This window comes from Strigops habroptila, chromosome 8 (genome assembly GCF_004027225.2).
Source record: "Strigops habroptila isolate Jane chromosome 8, bStrHab1.2.pri, whole genome shotgun sequence".
NCBI lineage: Eukaryota > Metazoa > Chordata > Aves > Psittaciformes > Psittacidae > Strigops > Strigops habroptila.
This window is the reverse complement of record NC_044284.2, coordinates 3105275-3128640: the sequence shown is the minus strand read 5'-3', so window position 1 is coordinate 3128640 and position 23366 is coordinate 3105275. Positions and strand designations below refer to the sequence as shown.

At 41.8% G+C, this 23366-nt stretch overlaps 1 protein-coding gene across 8 annotated transcripts in view; it reads left to right on the top strand.

Moving 5' to 3' along the window:
• ODF2L (outer dense fiber of sperm tails 2 like) overlaps positions 1-22408 on the top strand; it is a 50499-nt gene extending 28091 nt beyond the window's left edge. For 3 of the 8 annotated variants that reach the window (XM_030496326.2, XM_030496325.2, XM_030496327.2), the window contains 15 exons: positions 3736-3855; positions 4769-4918; positions 5149-5211; positions 5443-5514; positions 5623-5739; positions 8652-8837; positions 10157-10266; positions 10582-10717; positions 12009-12119; positions 13926-14030; positions 15186-15344; positions 17325-17410; positions 17497-17659; positions 18920-19045; positions 21033-22408. In XM_030496326.2, coding sequence (XP_030352186.1) covers positions 3748-3855; positions 4769-4918; positions 5149-5211; positions 5443-5514; positions 5623-5739; positions 8652-8837; positions 10157-10266; positions 10582-10717; positions 12009-12119; positions 13926-14030; positions 15186-15344; positions 17325-17410; positions 17497-17659; positions 18920-19045; positions 21033-21161 — 1821 coding nt within the window. In that variant the 5' untranslated portion in view covers positions 3736-3747 and the 3' untranslated portion in view covers positions 21162-22408. Of the gene's footprint in view, positions 1-3282; positions 3403-3735; positions 3856-4768; positions 4919-5148; positions 5212-5442; positions 5515-5622; positions 5740-8651; positions 8838-10156; positions 10267-10581; positions 10718-12008; positions 12120-13925; positions 14031-15185; positions 15345-17324; positions 17411-17496; positions 17660-18919; positions 19046-21032 lie in introns of those variants that run through there. The other 5 variants (XM_030496328.2, XM_030496329.2, XM_030496330.2 and 2 more) reach the window with 5 other exon arrangements.
• The last annotated feature ends 958 nt before the right edge of the window (positions 22409-23366 follow it).

Sequence of the window (23366 nt, the reverse complement as noted above, 5' to 3'; positions counted from 1 at the left end):
AAGAGTAACAAATAAAACCAGGGATGAAAATAAACCTTCACTGCTGATTTAGGTAGTTGAGACATCAGCTGATGGTAAACTTCATTTTACATTAATAACAGTATGCATTACAGTTGATTTACTTACTGCCAGGCTCCCTCCTCCCCAGCTGGCTCTGCCCCAGGAGCAGCCTCCCACTGAGCAGCGATGCTGGTTTCCCAGCATGGGATGAGTCAGGGCCTTTCTGGCCCATCTCTCTCTGCCAGAAAGTAGCTGCCAAAATCCTGAAAGCTGGAGCCCACCAGTGCCCCATGTGGGGCTGACCTCTGCAAAGGCACGGCCAGGCTGTGCTAACCATAGGTGAGCGAGGTCAGCCCTCCCTCCATGGAAAAGCAGGAGTAGCTATAGGGACTGCTGCTGCTCCCACAGAGAGTATCCAGGACTGGGGAACCCACAGGCCACAGGGGCATGAGCAGAGGTTTGGTAAATCTAAGAGCATCTTCCCTGAGCAGCACCCTGAACAACCAGCTGGGAATGGGATCACTGCTGTTACACAGCGAGAGTGGCTTGATGTTTGTTACGGTGTGTTACATCCACCCAGGCTTCCGCTCACAGTTCCAGCTGGCCGCATAAAGCACTTCCAATAAACTTCCCATTTTCCTGTAGGTATTGTTTGTGTCCTGCTAACTGCAGCCGGCTGTCTGCTCCACCCATGCACAAAAGGGTCTCTGCCTCCACTCCCTGCAAGGCAGAATTTCCAGGGCTACAGGTTAATGGCCTGTCACTGATAAGAGAGAGAATTTGGCCAGATAAAGAATCATGCCATCCAAAAATCTGTCTAAAATTGAAATTACATGTTTGAGTGTGCCCCTTTTTCTTGGAAAGGAATTTCTGTAAGTAAACTGTATTTATACAAACTAAACTCTCTTAATCTTGAAAGTACAATGTGCTTTCCATTGTTCCTACCCTTTTGTTTGGAACTCCGCTTTGTAATGTGTCCTCTTGCTCTTTCTTCCATCCTGAAGGTCTCTATCACATAGCCCAAGTCCTGAACACCCTCCTGTAGTACCTGTCCCAGTTCTGGCACCTCACCAGGCTCTCTGGTCATTTTCCAGTGTAGCAAAGGGGCTGTAGCAATTTAGGAACTGGAGCAAGCAGTTTTGCAGGAGATGCACATCCTAAGGAAGGGGAACAAACAGGGTCCATGTTCACCCCTTGAGCTGCTCTGCACAAGGGAGAAAGACTAAATTGAGTAATGAATGCAAGTGGATTTAAGGACTGCTTAGTAAAAGAGAAATGTATTAAAGCTAGTTTTGCCTCCCTTGAAGATCTAAAGTCTTCTGCAAACAGCTGAGTGTCTGACTGAGCTGGAAGTAATTCACATGGAAATGAGGAGTGACACCAGTGCAGTTGGGTTTGTGGTGAAGAGTTAGCACTGGGAACTCTGATCCAGGCAGGTCAATACATGCAATAAGGGAAGTTCTGCATTACCTTAGCTGCTATAACTTGCATCTGGCGTAAGGTGTTCTCAAACATTCTTGGCTAAAACCTAAGAAGACCAATGCTGAATCAGCAATCTCCATATGAAGGACACCCAGACCTGCTGCCATGTAAAATTCCCTGCTACTAGTGGGGCCTCCCTGCTACTTCTCTGTATCTTGGAATTGACTTATGTTTCTTTCACGCCTTAAGTGGGTGCAGAAACACCCGCTGCTGCTCTTTGAGCAGCAAAAATGATCTACTGCTCAAGTCTGTGCAAAGAGATTAGGCTTCTTGAGTGGGTGATTGTGGGGAACTCCACAGCACTACAGCATCATAGCTCCAAGCGGCAGCTCACCCCAGTGCCCGCTACCTCTGTGCACTATAGAGTGAAGGACTTTTGTGTCTACTTTCATGCTTGAGAAGGTGGCACACTGCAACATGGAGTGGGAGATGCTGAGAAACAGGCCAGGGAAGTAGCAAAACCCACCATACCTATTATACAAGAGTGTACGGGAAGAAATGTCCCTGCTCCACCTCTGCTGGATATATATTTCTGTGTAAGGCAGCGAGTGTCTAAGGACTGATGAGAGAAAGAAATTCTGGTCAGTATTGCGGTGCATAAAAGGGTGGGGAAAGAACAGCATATAAACAGGGTCACAGCAAATCTGCTGCATTTGTGAGACTTTTGTGCTATCAGGCTGTTGCTAAAATTAAACTATGAACAAAGAAAGGCATTGGAGTCTTGAATGTCCAACACAGAAATGAAAGGTTCCTTTAGAGCAAATAAAGTCATGAACCATGACACTCAGCAGAGTTCCTGTGGTATCTAAAGAAGCCTCTCTCCAGCACTCATCTTTTATTAAGGCTTGTAATCATGTCATCGTGGAACTGTGTCGTTTTTCCTTTAATTATTTTCCACTCTGTGGATTGTGCCGCAGTCATTAAAATGTGGTTTTGAGGACTGAAACTTGTGATTCATTCTCTGTTTATGAGATACAGAGTGCAATGCTAATTATCATGCAAATTAGCCTCACCAATGGATAGTGGTTGCTTTATTATATAACATCACATTTTTAGATAATTGCAACAATTTGTTGCTTTCTCTTTAAATTAAGTCAATCATGTAGCAAGTTCTGAGAAGCTGGAACGAAGAATTGTGTCTGAGCTGACTATGAGAGACCAAAGCCACAACTCACAAATTGCGGTGCTAAAGCGAAGGTCTGGCCGAGGTGGTTAGTTCACAATTCATGGCTCCTATAGAGAACAAAACATTAAGCACATGAAAAGACAAGATCTCCCTTGTCATTCAGGTACAAACAGGTACTCAATCCAGAATGAATAATGGAGTGATTTCATCTCTACTACAAAAACAGAAGACTGAAATTTAGCCTTTGATTTTTATTACTGTGGACACATCATAGAATCACAGACTGGTTTGGGTTGGAAGGGACCTTAAAGCTCATCCAGTTCCAACCCCCTGCCATGGGCAGGGACACCTTCCACTAGAGCAGGTTGCTCCAAGCCCCTGTGTCCAACCTGGCCTTGAACACTGCCAGGGATGGGGCAGCCACAGCTTCTCTGGGCACCCTGTGCCAGCACCTCAGCACCCTCACAGGGAAGAGCTTCTGCCTCAGAGCTCATCTCAATCTCCCTTCTGGCAGGTTAAAGCCATTCCCCTTGTCCTGTCCCTACAGGCCCTTGTCAAGAGCCCTCTGCCCGCGCTGCCCCTGTGTCACGGGGCCCCGAGCGCGGCCGCGGCGGTTGCTCCCGGGCCCGCCCCGTGGGGACGGTGCCGCCGCCTCGTCCCGCCCGCCGCGACTAGGCGCGGGCTGCGGCAACGGCTGGTTGCCAGGGCAACGGCTCATGGCGGGCAGCGGCGCTGAGGTGAGAGGGTGCCGAGCGGCCGTGCTGAGCGGAGGCTGCCCCGCAGGACACCCGCGGGTCAGAGGCGGTGGTGCCGCGGTGATGGGCGCTGTTGGGTGGCCCGCGGGGAGCGCGGGAGTGGGCGCTGCGAGCTTTACTCCGTCCTTGGTGTGCGTTCCGTTTGGTGGTGCTGAGGGGTTTGGTTGCTGTGCGCCTATGTGTGAGTTCGGTGCTGCTTCAGTGCTTACCAAGCTATGAATACGTGTGCAAGGTCTCAGGTGCATGATCAGTGTTAAATCTCTGATGGGGTTTACCTGCTCTGGTACACTATATTTGCCAGTGGGGACGACCTGGGATGCCCATAACGTTTCGGTTACTGTTTATTTTAACGTATACTGTCTTGTTACACAGCGTTAACACAAAATGTCATCATCGCTGCCGTCATCCTCGTATTTACCTGTACATAATTGTACTGCTCCTCTACAGGACTTGGATCTTCAGGGAAAGTTTCTTCTTCCTCATGCTACTGAGGCAAGTTCATTCTGTGCCTGTTAAGCTTGATTTTTTCGTGCTGTTTACTTTGTTAACAAGATTCAAAACGTATTTCACAACATACTTCCTAGCTACTGGTGGGAAGTACAGGATATTTCAAAAAGTGGGTGAGAGTGCTGGACATAAAAATGGTGTACTGAAACTATGGAAAAATAGTGTTTGTTCTTTTCTGCTTACACAGATGGGCTGGGATAAATTAAAAACAAAGTTTAATCTTTCGAGATGCTATTTTCACTAGAAGTAATTAAATTCAAGAACTTAGTTTTGTTTAGATAACCAAGAAAAAGCTATAGAGACCTGCACTGTGTTGCACAAGTTGAGGTCTGCCAGGAAATGTAAGCCTGTAATAAACCAAGATACATAACCGTAGCTTTTGCCTTGTGGCAGCAGTTGGAAGCAGAGCAGTCTACATTCTGATTCTGTGAGGAAGTGTTTGGAGAAGGGGTGAAGGAGATGGCAGGTTCCTGGTGCATGACAAGGAAGTGGGGGGAACAGGATGCACTTAGGTAGTAGGCGCTGATACTTGGCTCTGGACCTGCCACGACATGGGCAGAATTGTGTTCCTGTGCATCTCTGCCTGGTGAGGAGCTTTTCCAAACTGAGAAAAGAGAAAAGCCATTGCTGCCTCCAAATGGGAAGAACTCTGGTGTGATACATAATATTGGTGTCTGAGCAAGACTTGGCCTCCACCTTTGCTGGAGGTAAACTGTTTACCTTTTCACTATGGATTAGGTGTGCTCTGTGAGTGATTACTTTGAGTTTTAATGACTTCTCCTAAGTGATTCTGCTGAAGAGCTGACTTGTTTTATGTTGATATCCTTGAATTAGCAAGATTAGCAAGTCCAAACTGTGAATGATACTAAATGTTACATAATTATGAATGCTATTTCAGGAAAAACTGTATGTGCCACCTGGAGAAGCCGGAAAACTCCGTTCACTGATTCAACCATATAAAAAGGATTATCATAGAACTACACAAGCCATCCAAGATGGAAAATGTTTTACTGATCTAAGCAAAGAATCTGACAGCCTAGAACACCAAGTAAGAAAATATGTAAGGCATAAACATAGAACTAGTGTGAGTGTACATTTCTGACACAAATCTTAAACATTTACTCTTACCATCTTCTTTAATAGATCTATTGGGAAGATTTTTTTTGTTATGTCCTATTCACTGTGTTGGACAGGACATAACAAAGTTGGAAGGTATTTGGTGGGCTAAATCAATTATCATCTGAAGTAATTTTTTAATGTTTCCTACTTGTCTTGCAGTTAAACAGTAAAAACATTGACACTTTGATGCAGAAGTTGAGTGAAAGCATGTTCCAAAATACTGTAAGTAAATTAAAATTTCTGTCTCTCTTTGTTCTATGGCGTACATCTGAAAATGGCTGCATCATAGGATCAGTTTGAAGTGACAGTGGCGAAGTGGGAGTGTTTGTGGTTTATCATCACAATGTGGGATCTTAGTTTTACAGCTGAAGTGTTCATTAGTGTGCATTTCTGTTGCATTGCTGTGTTCAGACATTCAAATAATTCCTTTGGGGTTTTTTTTTGCTCATGAAGATTCTCAGGAGAAAAACACTTGAAAGGGAGAAACACGTTAAAGAACTTACATCCAGGCTTCAGCTTGAAAAAGTGAGTGATCAGTTCTGTTGGAATCCATGTTTTATCCCAGTATAATAAATAGCATCATACAGTGTATCTCCATAGACTAACAGAGCTCTGTTTATTTCTCTTTCTCAGGCCAATGTACAGAAGGGAGACCATTTGTCAAGATCAGCAAAGACAATACAAGTTCACCTGCGACGTCAGATTCAAAGAAAAGAAGCGGAAAATGATGAATTAAAAGTGAAAATACAGGTCAACACAGTTTTTACATATTTACAGCTTCAGTTTATTTGAAAAAAATAGCAAAGCCTTATTGTGGTCCCAGTTTGACTCAGATGTGAGAGTTAAATCTTAAAGTATCACTTGAAATCAAGCGCTCAGTAAAAGAAAAATCCCAGACAGTAAAAATCATTAGCATTTCTATTTTGCACAATCTGCCTGACCACACTGTCTTGATTGCAAGGTTTTGTTGTTTGTTTTCTTTTTCCCTTCTTTCATCAACTTGTGCATACTAGCAGTTCTGAATAGAAGTTAAGCACAGAAGCATTTGCACTCACCTAACTGTGCTACCTAGAAGATAGATACCGATCCAGAGGCAGTCTCTATACGGTCAATAGAAAGAGATGGGCAAGTCCTCAGGATGAGTGGCTGTTGTAAGATAAGGGTGATGAATCACCACCTATTTATTGACTGTGAAGGAATCAATAAACCTCTTAATACTGACTAAAAGAGAAACACTTAAGGCTAATGCCTAACCTCGCTTTGTTTAAGGTAGCTGGAATTACTTTCATTTCCTGTTCTATAAAGCAAGAGGTAAATTTGGGCATTTGCTTCAGTTACTGGCTTTAGAACAAGGCAAGGAAGAGGTCATGTGTCAGAGGCTGGAGCATGCGTACCCTCAGATTTCAGTATTTGAAACTTGTCAAGAACAGAGGCATGAATGAGGAAACATTGGCTAAAAAAGAATGTATTTCTAACTTCCAAACTTTTTTTGTCGCATATATTCCCTATTAACTGTGTAATTTGTTAAGAAACCTATAGCAACTTGGTTTCAAAAAAAGTCACGTCTGTGTCTGTACTAATACCTCCTTTTCTCCTAAATAAAAATTGCTTACTTGTTCTACCTACTACAATTATAGAATTCCAACAACATTTTCATTAAAGTAACTTGATAGACAATTGTATTTTCATTCAATCTTGATTTAAAAGTTTTGATTGTTTGCTCTTCAAAAAGTGCTGAAGTCAGTTGATAGCTTAAATCCTGGTGATGATTTTGTTAATAATCTGGACAAAAGCTTGCGAAAGCTTAGCAATACCCTTATGAAATCACTTCTTCGTTTAAATTTACCTCAGCCACTGAATAACGCCCAGAGCACTTATTCTTAGTGTGATTGTGACCTCCTGTGGTTATAACAAGGGATAACAGTTGTGTGCTTAAACCAACGGTTGAAGAGTCCTTCCATAGACTCTGATTTTCTATTTGCTCTATTTATTGAAGGTGTTCTGCTGCTGCCCTGACCAAATCATGTCTTTGTTCATCAAATGCCTTATAAGCATCTATATATGAGAAGTGCTTCCTGCCTATTTGCGGGTTTTATCATTTTTTGAAGCAGTACTGTACCTGAGACCCTCTTTTACTTGGAAAACCACATAATTTTTTCATTCATTGTGGAAAGTTTTGGGGCCATTAGCAGGACCTATACTGGCAGATACCCTCTCATATGCATAATATGTGTATTTTATATCAACTGGCAAATAGTAGCTCGAATAAGGCTGGCACATTAACATAGTAGGTAAATGGCATGTCATTTTGGTTTTTATTCATGTAGAACATAATTAAGTGTCAGACCTAGACTCAAGTGAAGGAAACAGATGCATTAATCATTCTTACAATTAGGATATTTATCAGTGACTTGAGAAATTAATTTACACTGCTAGCCTACTTACAGTGCTGTAGTTTGGCAGACGAATAATAAGTGATGAGAATGGAACTTGCACTTGTCTTTATGAAAGTAGTTGTCTACTGGTAGCTTGGTCATGTTTTTGATAAGCTGTACCACCTTAGAAAGAACCAAATCTGAGATTCTCCTTGAAGCAGAGTCCAGTATTGCTTTTATTGTATGTCACTGTGTAGTGTTTTAATGTCTGGTCTTTTTTTCCCATTCATATTTAAATAACAAATGATATGTAGATCAAAAAGACAAAAGTCACGAATTTAGAGATGTCAGCTTCCTGGGTTGGATGGGGTTAATTCATTGCCTTCATCAGAGTGATGTAAAAATCCAGTTAGTCAGAAATACTAACAGTAGTAGAGAAGATAATATAATGACAGTCATAGAACTCAGCTCTCATCTCAGTTGCATTGTACACATTTCACAATATAATTAAATGCATTAGAAATACCTTTAATGCAAATGTATTTTATTTCCTGAGTGTTGCAAAATCAAGCACTCAGGAAATTATAAGTTGTCCTTACAATGTGTGATTTAATGCTGTGGGTTAAGCTTTATCACAGCCTGTTTTAATTATCTTTAAACAATTGTCTGCTGTGGACAAGGCAGTGCTTAATCTTTTTACCTTTTCTCCTTCACTATCCGTTGAACACAAAATACAGCTTTCCATAAAAAATTGTTTCTCTTTCCGTAAAAAATAGTTTCTTCACTAAAAATTCTGTTTCATTAATACAGTGGGGCCATTATATGCATGGGAAAAAGTCAGAGATCTTGCAAGAAGATAGTGTATTGTCATCTAATAACAGACCATATCATAATGTGTATATTCAAGAAAAGACCCCAGCCTTTCCTAGCTTCTTGACTTAAAAAACCCCAAATCCAAGATCTTAACTTTCATATGTAAATTTCATATGCTGTTACAGTGATCTCCAGCCCTAGTTATGTGTGTGCTCGCTACAGATTCACAGCACATACTACTACTACATCGGTGAATATCACATCCCTGATATTCTTGATCATCAAGTTTCCCAATATGTATTTTCTCTTGCTTACTGCTGTATCTATCTTGGCTAGCTCCTTGTATCAACCATAAGGTTTGAGACATTATGGAAACAGATTATTAATGTAATTGATACTCATGATTATGTTATGTCACAAAATGGTCTGTAAGGTATAGAAATTGAAAAGATTTGATGTTTAATTATTCTGCAGACTCTACAGAAGAAAATAGCAGCATGGAAACTTCAGTTTGGTGAATGCAAGCATCAGATGTTTGCCTTAAAGGAAACAAGTGAGCAAAAGAAGGCTGCTCTGAAAAAAGCAGTCAGGTGCCAGAAACAAAGAGCTCAGCACTCCGAAGCAGCTGTGGAAAGATTAACCTCCAAAATGAAAGAACGTGTGAGTGACTATGCTGTGAGCAATGTGCTGTATTGTTTTAAATTGAGCAATTGAGAGACTTTCTCCTGTGGAAACAGGAGGAGTTGGTCAGTCCTGCTGTGTTTGTATCTCTTTTTTTTTTCTCCTTGGTTAAGGAAAAGGTTGCTATAAGTGACATGCAAACTGTTACTGTCTTTTTTTGTTAAAATTCAGTGAATGTCTTAAGCCACGAAGTCGTACACTTGAAACTGTAGTACATAAGAGAAGTCTGATCAGACTTCAAAGGTCAGTTACACCTTTCCTGATCTTCTTGTTAGACCTTTATACACTGACTTAACTCAGAATTACAATATACGAACTGAGAATCCATGACTGGGGTTTGAAGTCTTTGTTTTCTTTATCAGTGTCTGACATCTCATGTGGATACTTAACTTCTGTTTCTGAGCTGCTTGCTCTGAACCTTTTCAAAATCCAAGGAGAAAACTTCATTAATCCAAATTGTTCCTTAGATTCTTAGCCTGCATATCCCCACAGCGTGTCATTGTTCAAAAAGGCCAGGTGGATCAGAGCTGTGCGGAGATCTTTATTGCCTTATTTAGGCTTCCTAATAACAGTATGTTTTCACACCCTCAGATGTGTTGCTATAATTTTGGATACGTCAGTATTAAAGGTACATTTTTCCAGTTATTATGCCAGGAGATGGTTAAAAATGGGGTGGGTTTTTGTTGTTTTCTTTGATCTTTGTGAGAAGACAGTAGTGGATCCTTATGTACACTTAGCAGTACAGAAGGATGACAGCTAACTCCTGGACTTCTGGTATTTTGTAGTCACACTGTTGCTTTCGTTCCCCATTGACCAGGTGTACTTTCAGGATTGCATGTGCTGGTTAATTATTCATACTTCTTTGAGGGACTTTACCTAACACTGCATTTCTTACTCAGCTATTATTTTTTATACTGTTTTGGCAGAATTTTGGTTTTGCGTAGATTTCTGTAATTTCTGTGCAGTAGAGATGTAGTGGAGACAAATACTTTTGTGTAAGGAAAAATTTTAATCTTAAATTTTGAACTACATTGTTGTAGTCTACAGTTGATACACAGTGCCAGTGTGACTCTGCCTTGAAAGTAAGTCTGTACTCAGACTTTATGTGTTTAACATGTGGGTAGTTTTGTTCATTCTCTCTTGAGACAAAACAAAATTGACATTGCTTTGTACTAGGGTGATCCAATAAAGCCATCTTATATTAAATTGCTCTTGTGTTTAGAAAAATGGGTAGAATGAGATGGCATTCTTCGGTGGCATTCTTTTGTTTCATAATCTGTAATTCCTGTGTTGTGTAGGAAGTAAAACTGTCTGAGATACTGTCAGCTTCCAATGTCTGGAAGAAGCAGCATGATAGAGTGGTTGAAGAAAATACAACATTAGAAATTCAAACAGAAGATCTTAAGAAGTAAGTTAAACTGTTGATCTGTTCTTTGGTTTCTGTAGTCACACTGTTGATATTTAGTAGTGCAGCACTCAGTGTTGACAGTGTAAACGTGTTTATGTAGTCACATTTTTAAATTCTGAGCAGAATTTAGAAGTTGGAAACTGGAACAGGTTTAAGATTTTTGGCCTCCTCTGCTTTCACAAGTATTTCACAACTTGTTTAAAAACTTTTCATGATAAGAACACTGAAGTAGTATGTTAAGGTACAATTTAATATGCAAAGGGAAAGTTTTGGAAGCATTGTATGTTATACAGAAGTTCTTGCCTATCTAACAAGGCAGATCACAAGGCTTTTGGAAGACCTGAAAAGAAAGGAGGAATGGAGAAGAAACTCAGATGAGGAAATTCTTGGAAAGCTAAATGCTGTTAACTCTGAAAATGAGAAGATTTACCTTGAAAATGAAAAATTAAAGGTGAGACCATTACAAATAATTGTTGGATGGCTTTGCATTTCTGATACATTAATGAAATAATCACATTCATTTCCTTTGGGCCTTCTGTCTAGAGATCCCAAACCTGTAGAATAAATTTTGCTATCCATTTTTTACAGTAAGTGAAAATGAGACACAGAAAATTTATCAGTGAAAATCTATGGCAGAGCTAGGAACAGGGTTGTCTAATCATCTATCTGCTTAACCAGGATGCCATTTATTTCATTGTCAGTAGCTACACAATTGCTTAGCTAGAAGTTGTTATTTTATGTTTGTAAAACTTCCTTTCAAATTAAAGAACTGAGTTTAGCTCAATTATTAATTTCAACTTTTAAAGAGTTTATAAGGTTTTTTATTTTATTTATAGAATCATAGAATCATAGAATGGTTTGGGTTGGAAAGGACCTTAAGATCATCCAGTTCCAATCCCCTGCCATGGGCAGGGACACCTTGCACTAAACCATGTCATCCAAGACTCCATCCAACCTGGCCTTGAACACTGCCAGGGATGGGGCAGCCACAGCTTCTCTGGGCACCCTGTGCCAGCACCTCAGCACCCTCACAGGGAAAAGCTTCTGCCTTATACCTAACCTGAACTGCCCCTGTTTCAGTTTGAACCCATCACCTCTTGTCCTGTCACTCCAGTCCCTGATGCAGAGTCCCTCTCCAGCACCCTTGTAGCCCCCTTCAGACACTGGAAGCTGCTCTGAGGTCTCCACGCAGCTTCTCTTCTCCAGGCTGAACAGCCCCAATGTTCTCAGCCTGTCTCATACAGGAGGTGCTCCAGCCCCTGATCATCCTCGTGGCCTCCTCTGGAGTTGCTCCAACAGCTCCATGTCTTTCTTATATTGAGGACACCAGAACTGCACACAGTGCTGCAAGTGGGGTCTCACGAGAGCACAGCAGAGGGGCAGGATCCCCTCCCTCAACCTGCTGCTCACGCTCCTGTTGATGCAGCCCAGCACACGGGTGGTTTCTGGGCTCAAGCACACACTGAAGCGGCTCATGTTCAGTTTCTCATCAACCAGCACGCCCAAGTCCTTCTCTGCAGGGCTGCTCTGGATCACTTCTCCGCCCAAAGTATCTCTTCTCCAAAGTAAATGTTCTCATGAGCTGACAAACCAGCTGTGGGCTCTCATTTTTGTTTGACAGGATAAATAACTGTGTCACCCTTTTGAATGCCTGTAGGTCACTTGCTAGTGATATCATATGGCAGATTGTGTTCTTTTAATAGCATTCTTACAATTTTTATATTTTCCATGTTTTAATCAAGGCTTCCCTTGCTACATTGGAAAACAATACTGTTTCTGTTGAAAATGAGCTGCTAAATCTGCAAGAACAGGCAAAGCTCCAGGAAAACCTTGTTGAACAATATAAAAATCAGGTGAGTAGCATGTTTGAAATGTTCATATATGGTTTTTAAATTCTAAGCAGTTTTGAGAAGATGATAAAGGTTTTGTTTGTAGTAAATGAGAATTGTTGTTATGGTGATTGTAATACTGTTGTAACATTGGGGATGAGATAAGAGAGGGCCATTACAAACCATATCCAAAAAGAGTCTCCACACTATTACTTAATCGTAAGTGTATTGTGTGAAGCCCAGCTGAAGCTCATTGAAGCCAATAGATCCAGTTATATATTGGCTTAGAAAAGATTTTCTTCCTAAAAAACAAGTTTGCAACCCAGTAAACTATATTTAAAAAGGAAAATTTGAGTCTGATGACTTTAGTGGACATATCCAATGGTATTTTACCTCTCCTTGGTTAAGGAGAAGGACTTGGGGGTGTTAATTGATGAGAAGCTCAACATGAGCTGTCAGTATGCGCTTGCAGCCCAGAAAGCCAGCCATGTCCTGGGCTGCATCAAAAGAAGTGTGACCAGCAGGTCGGGGGAGTGATCCTGCCCCTCTGCTCTGCTCTGCTCTTGTGAGACCCCACCTGGAGTACTGAGTTCAGCTCTGGGGACCCCAACACAAGAGGGATGTGGAGCTGTTGGAGTGAGTCCCAAGGAGGGCCATGAAGATGCTTCAAGGGCTGGAGCACCTCTGCTACAGAGACAGGCTGAGAGAGCTGGGGTTGTTCAGGCTGGAGAAGAAAAAGCTTCAGGGAGACCTTGTAGCAGTCTTCCAGTACCTAAAGGGGCTGACAGGGAAGTTGGAGAGGGACTTTGGCAAGAGCAAGTAGTGATAGAACAAGGGGGAATGCCTTTAAATGGCAGAGGGTAGGTTTAGATTAGATCTAAGGCAGAAGCTCTTCCCTGTGAGGGTGCTGAGGCGCTGGCACAGGGTGCCCAGAGAAGCTGTGGCTGCCCCATCCCTGGCAGTGTTCAAGGCCAGGTTGGACACAGGGGCTTGGAGCAACCTGCTCTGGTGGAAGGTGTCCCTGCCCGGGGCAGGGGGCTGGAAGTGGGTGAGCTTTAAGGTCCTTTCCAACCCAAACCATTCTGTGATTCTATGGTATCTTTATTTCCACATTCCTAAGAACAGCGAAGCAGCATTCAGGTGCTGTTTTAAGAGTTTTTATTTATGCAGGTAGTTCCACACTGAAAATACCAGCAAAACATAAAGATCAGACTTAAAATGGGCTTTGTGTATTTGCCTTTAATCACAGAGAAGACATTTGAGAACTTTGATTCTAAATTGTATATATTTCTGCACTAGTATAGACACCATTTCACTGACAGTCTTCACTTATCTCTTTTAAAACCTATTGACAAAAGACATGATACAATATCTAAGTACAGTTAGTGTGCCTTGTCTGTAGTGTACATCACCACAATTAAAGTTGTTGCCAGCTTTAAGATGGGAAATATAGTTCCAAGGAACAGTCAGCCTTAAGCAGTGAGTGGAATGAAATTCACTTGTAGCTGTGGTGACTCCACATGGGAACTGCTGGTGATACTTGTTATCTGAAGGGTGAGTCATGCTGGCTGCTTCTGTAGCACAACTGTAGCTCATTCTGCATAGTTGAATATCAAGTGTTGATATCAGAGTGCTCTTTACCCAGTTACCTTTTTATGTATGCTGTGGTGAGTAGGGAAATGAAAATAAATAACTTCATATTATGACAGATACTGAGGTTCTGTTTAGAAATCGAGGGTTTTCCTTTATGCTTCATACTAATGATTCTGTGTTTTCTGTATTTAAAAGAAGCACCTTGCAAATGCATGTGAAAAGTATGTGTTGTCCTAGGTACAAGAATTACAAATAGCAGCAGCAGAATTGAAATCCAGATATGCAACAGTCTTAAATGAAAACAAAAGAATAATAGAAGACAAAAGCTTAGAGGTAGATAAGGTAAGTTTTGGAGTAATAAAGCTTGTTTCCGAACAATTCTGTAGGACATGGATCTTTCCTACACTTTTGTGTAGGATCCACTTTAAAGTCACAAGGTACTGGCTCTTTTTGCATGTCTAAAATTGTTTTTAAATTCACTAGATGTTTTACTATCTCCTGTAAGTTGGTGGTTTTTGGTTACCACTCAATTGCAAAAAGGTGAGAAATGGTTCCTAGAGTCATGACAAAGGAGTTGGGCTGCTAGTTTGGAATTTAAGGATTTTTTTTTATCACTTTTAAAGATGGGATTTTGTTAATGCTTTTAAGACTAGATCTCTCAATAGTACAGCTGTGAAAGTTGCATCCAGAAGCAAACCTCCCATAAGACTGCTTTGTTTGTTTTAACTAGCAGTTAAAACAGAGCATCCATAGAGATGAGTTTTAAGTTTTTCAGCAGATGGAGCTGAATATTGGAACACAGTTAGCACATTCTTAAGCATCAGAAAACAATACAAAACTGATAGGAAAATCATTTTCCTCAGTTCCCTGTGGCTCATCAAAACATATATTCTTTTAAGCTATTAAGCTGCGGCAGGGATAGGTTTTGCATTGCCTGCAATGTTCTGTTTTAGAGAACAGAATTAATCGTCATAGTTCATCTTAGATGTTCATTTTATTTCATACTAACTTTATTTTTCCATATTTGAGTTATAGAATGGAGAAAAATACTTTCTGAACTTCAAAATAATATTTGCACAGCATATGAATGCTTATGAAGTATGTGGCTTCAGATGGCATTAGGTGTTGCTCTCTTTTCCAATAGCTGCATGGTCAGAATTTTTCCTGTAAGCTGTTTAATGTGGCTGTATGCCATCTCCCAAAATATATTGCAGTAAAGACAAAATCAAATTTTGGGTATTGCATGATGAGCTGCTACACTTGCATAATTTTGTATATGTTCATTATAAGTGTTACTGGTTCTTTAATGAAATACAGTCACAGATGGAAATTTCTCCAGTGGTGAACTTCTAACTTTGTCAGTATTTTATGAAATAATTGATATTATGCAACTTGCGTAGAATTTTAGGTTTATTACTTATGGAAAGTCATTAAGTATTACAACAATTAATTTATGGTTTTACACTTACATTTTTCTCCTGTGATGCTACTATGCAGGTGAGGGACAACGTGGAGCCCGAGTTAAAGGAGTTAGAACATGGTTTTGAGTTGCTGAAAACACCTGAGGAAAAGCAGCAATCATATCAGGAAAAGCTTATACCCCGGGAAAGGATCCATGCACAGAAAGGCAAAACCCCTAGGGAGCTGCAGGTTCAGGTGCTTAGAATATGCTGACTTTTAAAGATAAATGAGGAGATTATGTGGAAGAAGGTCTCTGGGCTATTTTTCTCCTATTAGCATGTATGACAGTTGTGTAGTTTCCTTTCTTATTTGCTTCATTAGTTGGGAGTTTCTTCTGTAGAAATAGCTTAATGCAAATAAAACTATTGCCAACAGTATTTATGTGAATTCAGTATTCGACAAGACTAGTTACTTTTAGATTCTGTATCTTTTCAGTGAGTATATTCTTGATCCTTTTGAATACTTATGGCCTGAGATGTGTTGCAGAATTCCTCCCTGGAAATAAATGTGCAAGTCTAGTTACTGTATCTGGTGGAATAATTTAATTCCACGGTCATTTTGGTTTTAATGACTAATTTATAAACCTGACAATCTTTGCTCAGATGAACAGTCATAAATGATGTTGTTGGTGATGGATAACTTTAACATTTTAATGATTACATTGTGTTGCTGATAAAATATGTTTTCAATTATGCTTTAATAGGATCATATCTGTTTTTAGCAGTATGTCAGCACTACTGCTTGTGTTCTCTCTTAAGCCCCAATATGAATATTCCTCAGCTTTTTTTTCTGTGACATTGGTTTCAATGGCCGGGCTAAATTTGGGGGAATGCTCTTGTAGCATGAATGACAAAGGTGTTTGAATCAGCAGGGTGGGAAAGGGGCTTCATCTTCTTCCTGCGTCAGTGGGAAAACTCCAGCTGAAGCACAGTGAGGATCTGCGTCCCCATAGACTTCATATGCTTGTAAAAAGGAATCAGCTTTTGATTTTGTTTTAGATTTCTTGTCAAGATGATGTTCACAGCATCAGATTTGGTTCTTGTTTGTATAATTCTAAATACTTCTTCCAGGAATGCTCATAAGCTCATAAATCCATCTTCGCTTAGCAAAATACTTAAGCAACAATTAATTTTGAGGTGCATATATAAAGTGATGTATATAATTTTAATCTAACTGCATGTTTTCCTGAATAGATGCAAAAAAAAGTTGTGAAGTATAGCTAAGGATTTGGGAATATAATCACTGGTCTGATGGAAGAGTAGTTAAATCTCAGCATTAAATCTTGGTGATGTCCTTTAGAGACTCTGACCCTTGATCCTATGAGCAGAATTTAGCAAGATTCCTTTTGAAGTAACAGGACCATGTGCAGAAAATCTCTTCCAGGTTCAGCTGGACCAGGACATCGATTTCCTACCCCTCTGCTGGACATTTCTGCTGCTCCTACTCTGCTGGTTTAACAGCCTCTAATTCACGTGAACAAAATCAGGCAGATTAGCTCAAGTTACTGGGTGGAAGTGCTGGAGGTAGCCCAGTGAAGGGTGGAGGTGCAGCAGGCTGCTGATGTGGCTGGTTATTGCTCCTTTTCTGTTGATGTGTGCTAGCAAGAGCAATCACCGTTACTGTCAATGGGATTTAAAAGGAAACATGTCAGAGTGTGTCAGTCTGGGTGCTGGGCGAGGGAAGACAGTTTGACTTCTTGCTTGCTTCCACTTCTGAGATGAACCTGATTGTTTCCTCTGATACTCACTACTTTCTGACATTCTTTGCCAGTCCTACACTGTATATAAATATGTGCTATTATTTTTATGCTTCCCATGGCTGTAGTGTGAGGGAACTGACTTTTGCTGGGATCTAAAGCTTAAGAGTCAAAGTTCAGAAGGAGGCAGGCCAGCCCCTAATGCACAAGGCTGCACGAGCAGCATGTGGGTTTTGTGAGGGCTTCACTTTGTTACACAGCAGGGTTTCAGTCTTAAAGTGTTCACATAAAGTTTGAGTCTGCTCCTTTGGTGGCATTTGATTTGTTTTAAACACAAGATAATCTTTACTCGAATATAATATAGTGTTTACTTGGAATTACAGTTGAATCGTTCAGTTGGAGTTTAACAGGCAACTTATTGTACTCTGTGATACCCTGTGTCTAGGTCTCCAACTAAAAACGAATTGTCATTTTCGCAGGAGGAATATGGAGTAACTTCTGTGGGCAGTCTTTGCTTAGAAGAAGAAAACTGTAACATTGAGAAGAAATATGAAGATCTTAAAAGGTAACTGTTTAAAAATCTGACTGAAATTAATTCCTGCGCTTGTCTGCTGGAGTGAATGACACTGCATTGATCTGTTCTGCATAAAGGCAATTAGAAAAGATGGAGTTTCAGAATAAAGAACTCGCTTGTCAGCTCAGAAAAGAAGATGAGAGTCTTCAGTGCAGTCAATTGCAGCTTGAAGAGAAAATTGCAGAATATGAGGGATTAACCAGACAACTGGAATCGGCTTTGGAAGAAGGGAGAAAAATGGTATTGATGATTTAATACATCTCTTCGGCTTGTTTGCCATTTTTAGTTAAAAATAGCATTAAAACCAAACGTGCTTGAGAAGAAAAGATGGGACAAGATTGTTTTACATGAAGGGAGCAGTACTAAAAAGTGACTGGGAATTCTGGCATGTTCAAATATGGATTGTACAACTCAATTGCTCTGTGGAATTCGGATCCTGTTGAAATTAATGACAAAGTTCAGAGGACAAACATTTCACCATCGTGTTTTTTAATGACAAATGAAAATGCTTTAACCACCTAATATTAAATCCCACAGAAAAGCCTCTGAAAAACATCTTATTTTTTCCTGATTTTCTTTGAAAGAGGCAGCCCCCAAGAACTTCACTGTGAAGTTCTCACTTTAGAGGAAGGCTTTGCTCACTTCCAGTAGTCAGCAGAAATTTGTTATTTGTAGGAAGGATGCAAACAGTAAATCAAATGGAAGAGGAAGTGAGATTGCAGTTATTTGTTTAATCAGAAAATATGGATGAAATGGTCATTTCTTTCCCCGATGTTGAAATGTTGATCGCTTCATGTGGAAATGAACAATCTGAATTTTCTCGGCACTGTCTGAGGATATTGATTTGGTTTTATAAAAAATAACAACTTTGGCTTAACTTACAAACGAGTTACAGAAGTAATAGCTCCTCCCTCCTTATGTTTTATCCAAATTGAAATTTCTTTCAGATTTAGCTAGAATATTTCCAAGGTTTGTTTAGTTTGTTCTGTGTACGGGTTATGAATAACCCCTCACTTGTGGCACTGTGTGCGGTGCTGGTGTCCCCAGCGTCAGAAGGACATGGAGCAGTGTCTGAAGGGGGCTACAAGGATGCTGGAGAGGGACTCTGCATCAGGGGCTGGAGCGATAGGACAAGGGGTGATGGGTTCAAACTGAACCAGGGGAAGTTCAGGTTGGATGTAAGGCAGAAGCTCTTCCCTGTGAGGGTGCTGAGGCGCTGGCACAGGGTGCCCGGAGAAGCTGTGGCTGCCCCATCCCTGGCAGTGTTCAAGGCCAGGCTGGACACAGGGGCTTGGAGCAACCTGCTCTAGTGGAAGGTGTCCCTGCCCGCGGCAGGGGGTTGGAACTGGGTGATCTTCAGGTCCTTTCCAACCCAAACCATTCTGTGATTCTATTAGATGCCAGGATAGGCAGTGGAGCTATTAATGCTCAGGTATAAGAAAATAATTCGGTTTGGGTTTGAAATGAATCTGCATCATTTCTCTCTCATTACCCTTACAGGTGGCTGAGGAACTGGAAAAAACATCATGCAGAGAACAAGCCCTTCGGGCAAAAATGCTGGTTCTTGAAGCTGAACTGAGAGAGGGGCAAGAACAGAGAAACCAACTCCTCTGTGTGTTTCACCACGTGAGTAAACAATGCTGGTTGCGACTCAAGGAGTTACTGCATCACCACTTACAGTCAAAGTTCCTCTTGCTGAAAATCACACTGCGGTGAAATTGATACACACTTGTGGGGAAGCAAATGAATTCAATCTGGCAATATACTTTGTGTATTGACGTTTCTAATAGACTTACAGGATGCCCAGGCCAACTAAATCACTCGAGTAACATCGAGTTTACATCTCTTCTTCAATCCAGTTTTCCCAGCAAGGCGAAAATCAAAGAGTATATATGAAGTTGTAATTTCCTTCCCAGATTAATCATGTTGAGCAAACACACCTAGATTTTAGTAAATGCATGATAGTTCCATGATGACATAGTGGTATCTTTTTAGTTTTTCCTGATTTGGTGACAAGATTCTGATCTAACTGGAATTTGTGAGAAGCTTTTATCTTACACACTGATGTTGCACAGAAACACAGTTAGTAACAGAAGAGATGTTCTCATTTTTCAAAGCATCGAGCCTTTAAATGCCCACGTTTATATGTTGTTACTGACCTATTCAGCAAAGCCACACTCTGAGAAGGTGTTTTGGGTGAGTAATATTCTCTGAAAATAAACAAAGGAATCTGTTTCATTGTTTCATCTAACCCAGAAAATTTCGGCACATTTTCTATTAATAAAAGATCACACACAGCTGAATTCTCTAGACCAGCGATGGCAAATCAAATGCTTTAACCAAAGCTTTGATTCAGTTAGAGATGTGTCCTGTGATCAGCAATAACAAGCTATGAAGCCATTTAAAATGAATATAGAAGACACTGAAAAGGTTTCCTGCCACTCTCCTAGACTTCCAAAAGCAATATTCTGTATTCTGACTTGCAGCATTCAAGATGAAATTCAAGCCAACAAAATGCAAACTCTAGTCAAGATTTAAATAAGACGTCAGAGATGTGGTTCTGAATTCAAGATGCTTTCACTAATTCTTATCTGTATCAAGTGCAACTTAATGTCTGCATTTACCCTAAGACAAAAGTGTTCTTAAAACAAAATCATTGGCTGGTGTTTTATTCTGCTTCAGATATTCTTCCATAGGAATTTCTTGCTATGTCAAAGTAAAATAGAAAAGAAATTGTCTTGTATTTTGTCCCAGGAAAGCTCCCAGTATGTTTTCAGATGGTTTCCATTTGAAGTTTGCAGGTAAAATATAAATGTGAAAGATATTTATGTCTGAGAGAACTGTTCTAGGTGAAGTAGATGCTTTTTATTCCAATTACATTTACACATAACTGAGGATGCATTATGGGAAATGATGAAATGGCTTTATTCCTGATGTTGTAGTGAAACTGGGAAAAAAGAGGACTGTGAAGGTAGCTTTATTCAGTTATTCATTCTGAGCTGATTATTGTTTCCTAAGGCTGGATTTAAATCTGAAGCTGTAATTCCATTTCTTTAAAAATGAATTTATTTTAACCAACCAGCTCTGAAATCTGTAACAGACATAACAGTAAATACCTGAATATCTGCGGTAGGTGTGTAACACACAACCTACGGTGTGCCCAGGGATGGAGCCGCTGAGCAGGCAGGGCTGCTGTCAGCCACCTGCTTTATAGCAGGAGCCATGGGCAGCAAAAATCACGTTGCATCAAATCTCAACAGCAGATGTTTCCTTGAGAAATCAATGTGAGAGGGAGCGTCGAGTCCGGGATGGATTTAAGCTGCCACGAGTCTCTCATGACAAAAATTTGGGAAGTTGCTTAGTTTTTACATTCCCAGGCCTTTTCCTGACCATCAGCCCACTCAAACACATCCATTTTGGCCCTGACTGAGCATAAATAAAGCTTTGATATTTTGTGGTCTTTTTGCAAACCTTCAGTTTTGTGGCGCCCCTGAAACCTGTTGCAGGTAAATAACACTTATAACAATTAGGTACCAGTTGTCTTACATGATTATTTGATTGATTCGTGTTTTGCTTGTAAGTTCATTACATTTCTCTTTGTTTTTCCCTTTAGAACAGAAAGCACCATGAAGTGCATTTGAAAGAGCTGCAGAACAGCCTTCAGAAGTCAGAGAACAGGAACCAGAGCATGCAGAATTACCTGCAGTTCTTGAAAGCTTCGTACATAATAACGTTTGGCTGAATTCTGTGTTTCAGTGCAAAGCAGCTTCCCAAGGTTTGGCTCTAAGTGTTGCTGCAGGCAGGGCAGGCTGCAGCCCAGCAGTGAGGGGTGTGAGCGCGGGCTGTGCACAGAGCTGGCTGTGCTCTGTGCATTCACCGCGTGTTAGCTCCTGTGCTCTAAAGTCTTACGTGTGTCCGTCCAGGCCATGGTAAATACAGATGATCACGGGTTGCCTTTCAGTTCAGTGGGGGAAAAGAGCAGCCATGGGTGGGTTGTGCAGCACTTCGCCTATTTTAGTGATTAATAATTGAATGATATTTATCAGACATGACACGTCTGTAACTGTAGAAATCTGGTTGCCCAGTGATGTCTATCCTATTAAGACAGGCAAAACTTTAAGGAGCATTAGGTTCCCTTCCTTTCTTTTCCCTGTCGCTCAGCACCAGTACAGCACCCACTGCTGCTCTGCAGGAGATGGATGCCATCACAAGGCTGTCCCATCCCGCCTTTGTTCCATACATCCCATTATGATCTGGAGCACGCTATAGTGATAGTTTAAAACAGAAGTAGGAAAGTATTTTGGGTACAGATGGAGTTTAAGCGCTGACTGTGCTGATGGACCCTTTCACAGCAACACGGCTCCAGTCGGGTGCTGAAGTGTTTGTGTACAAGAGCTGCTGGGCGCTGAAGTCAGACGGACTCAACTCCCAGGTTGCGCACTTGTAACTGTGCAGCTGACACAGGGCTGACGCAAAACCCAGCTCTGAGCGAGCAAGTGTTTTTATAGAAACGTGCTGCGAGATGTTTGTCAAGAAGTAGTGTAACTTTCAGGTAAAAACAAGCAATTTGGAATGTGTATTTGTCTGGTTTTTGGCTGAAAATGTAAGTTACTTCATGCACAGACACAACCTGTTCGTTAAACGTGGGATTTCCTTGTTAGTTCTAATGTGCAGAATGTTGATGTGTTCTTCTTTCCTTGCAATACTTGTCCATCCTGACAAATACTAATCTGTGCTAATGAGCTGCTTGGGGGCACTTGTAAAACATGAAAGTATTATTGTATATATTATTGTATATGACACACAGTAGTAAATATTTCTGTTAAATTTGGGGGTTTTCGCATTACACGCACACACTTAGACCCATTTTTGTGTTCATTTACTTCTGCTCGTGCTACTTTGAAAAGAGCAAAACCTTTCTGAAAGTCATCAAATATGAAGAAAAGATTCCAGAAATAAAGTGTTGAATCCATGAACTGTTTTTAAAAGCTCCTCATGGACAATTTTATGCTCTTCATTGATGGATGATACACAGAGGGACAGCACCTGCCTTTCAGCCTGCAGGAACTTGGTGCGCGGTGATACTAAAACCCACCCCCTGAGACACGAGCCCCTTGCCCACAGGGACCCTGACTCATGGGAGGTGTTGTTCCCCCGAGGAACATGCACCTTGCTCTCCCCTGTTCCATACAACCCCTATTCCATGTGCCTGGAATGCTGCGATGTTCCTGCAGCACCTCCTTGCTCCCACCCCCCCCCATTGCCCCCCCACAGCCGCAGGCACCGCTGTGCTGCCCTCCCTCCGCTAGGGGGCGCCATCACTATGCTGCCCTCCCTCCGCTAGGGGGCGCCATCGCTGTGCTGCCTGCCCTCCGCTAGGGGGCGCTATCACTCTGCTCTGCCCTCCGCTAGGGGGCGACATCACTGTGCTACCCTTTCTCCGCTAGGGGGCGCCACAACTGTGCTACCCTCCCCCGCTAGGGGGCGCGACAACTGTGCTGACCTTCTGCCACTAGGGGGCGCCATCACTCTGCTCTGCCCTCCACTAGGGGGCGACATCACTGTGCTACGCTCCCTCCGCTAGGGGGCGCCACAACTGTGCTGCCCCCCCCGCTAGGGGGCGCCTCTGTGCTACCCTTCCTCCGCTAGGGGGCGCCACAACTGTGCTGCCCTTCGGCCACTAGGGGGCGCCATCACTCTGCTCTGCCCTCCACTAGGGGGCGACATCACTGTGCTACCCTTCCTCCGCTAGGGGGCGCCACAACTGTGCTGCCCCCTCGGCCACTAGGGGGCGCTGCTGTGCCCCCCCGCTGGGGGGGGCGCCACAGCTGCGATGCCCTCCCTCCGCTAGGGGGCGCCGCTGTCCTACTCTCCCTCTGCTAGAGGCGACACCGCTACTGCCATTCCTCCCCTCCGCTAGGGGGCGACATCACTCTGCTGCCCTCCC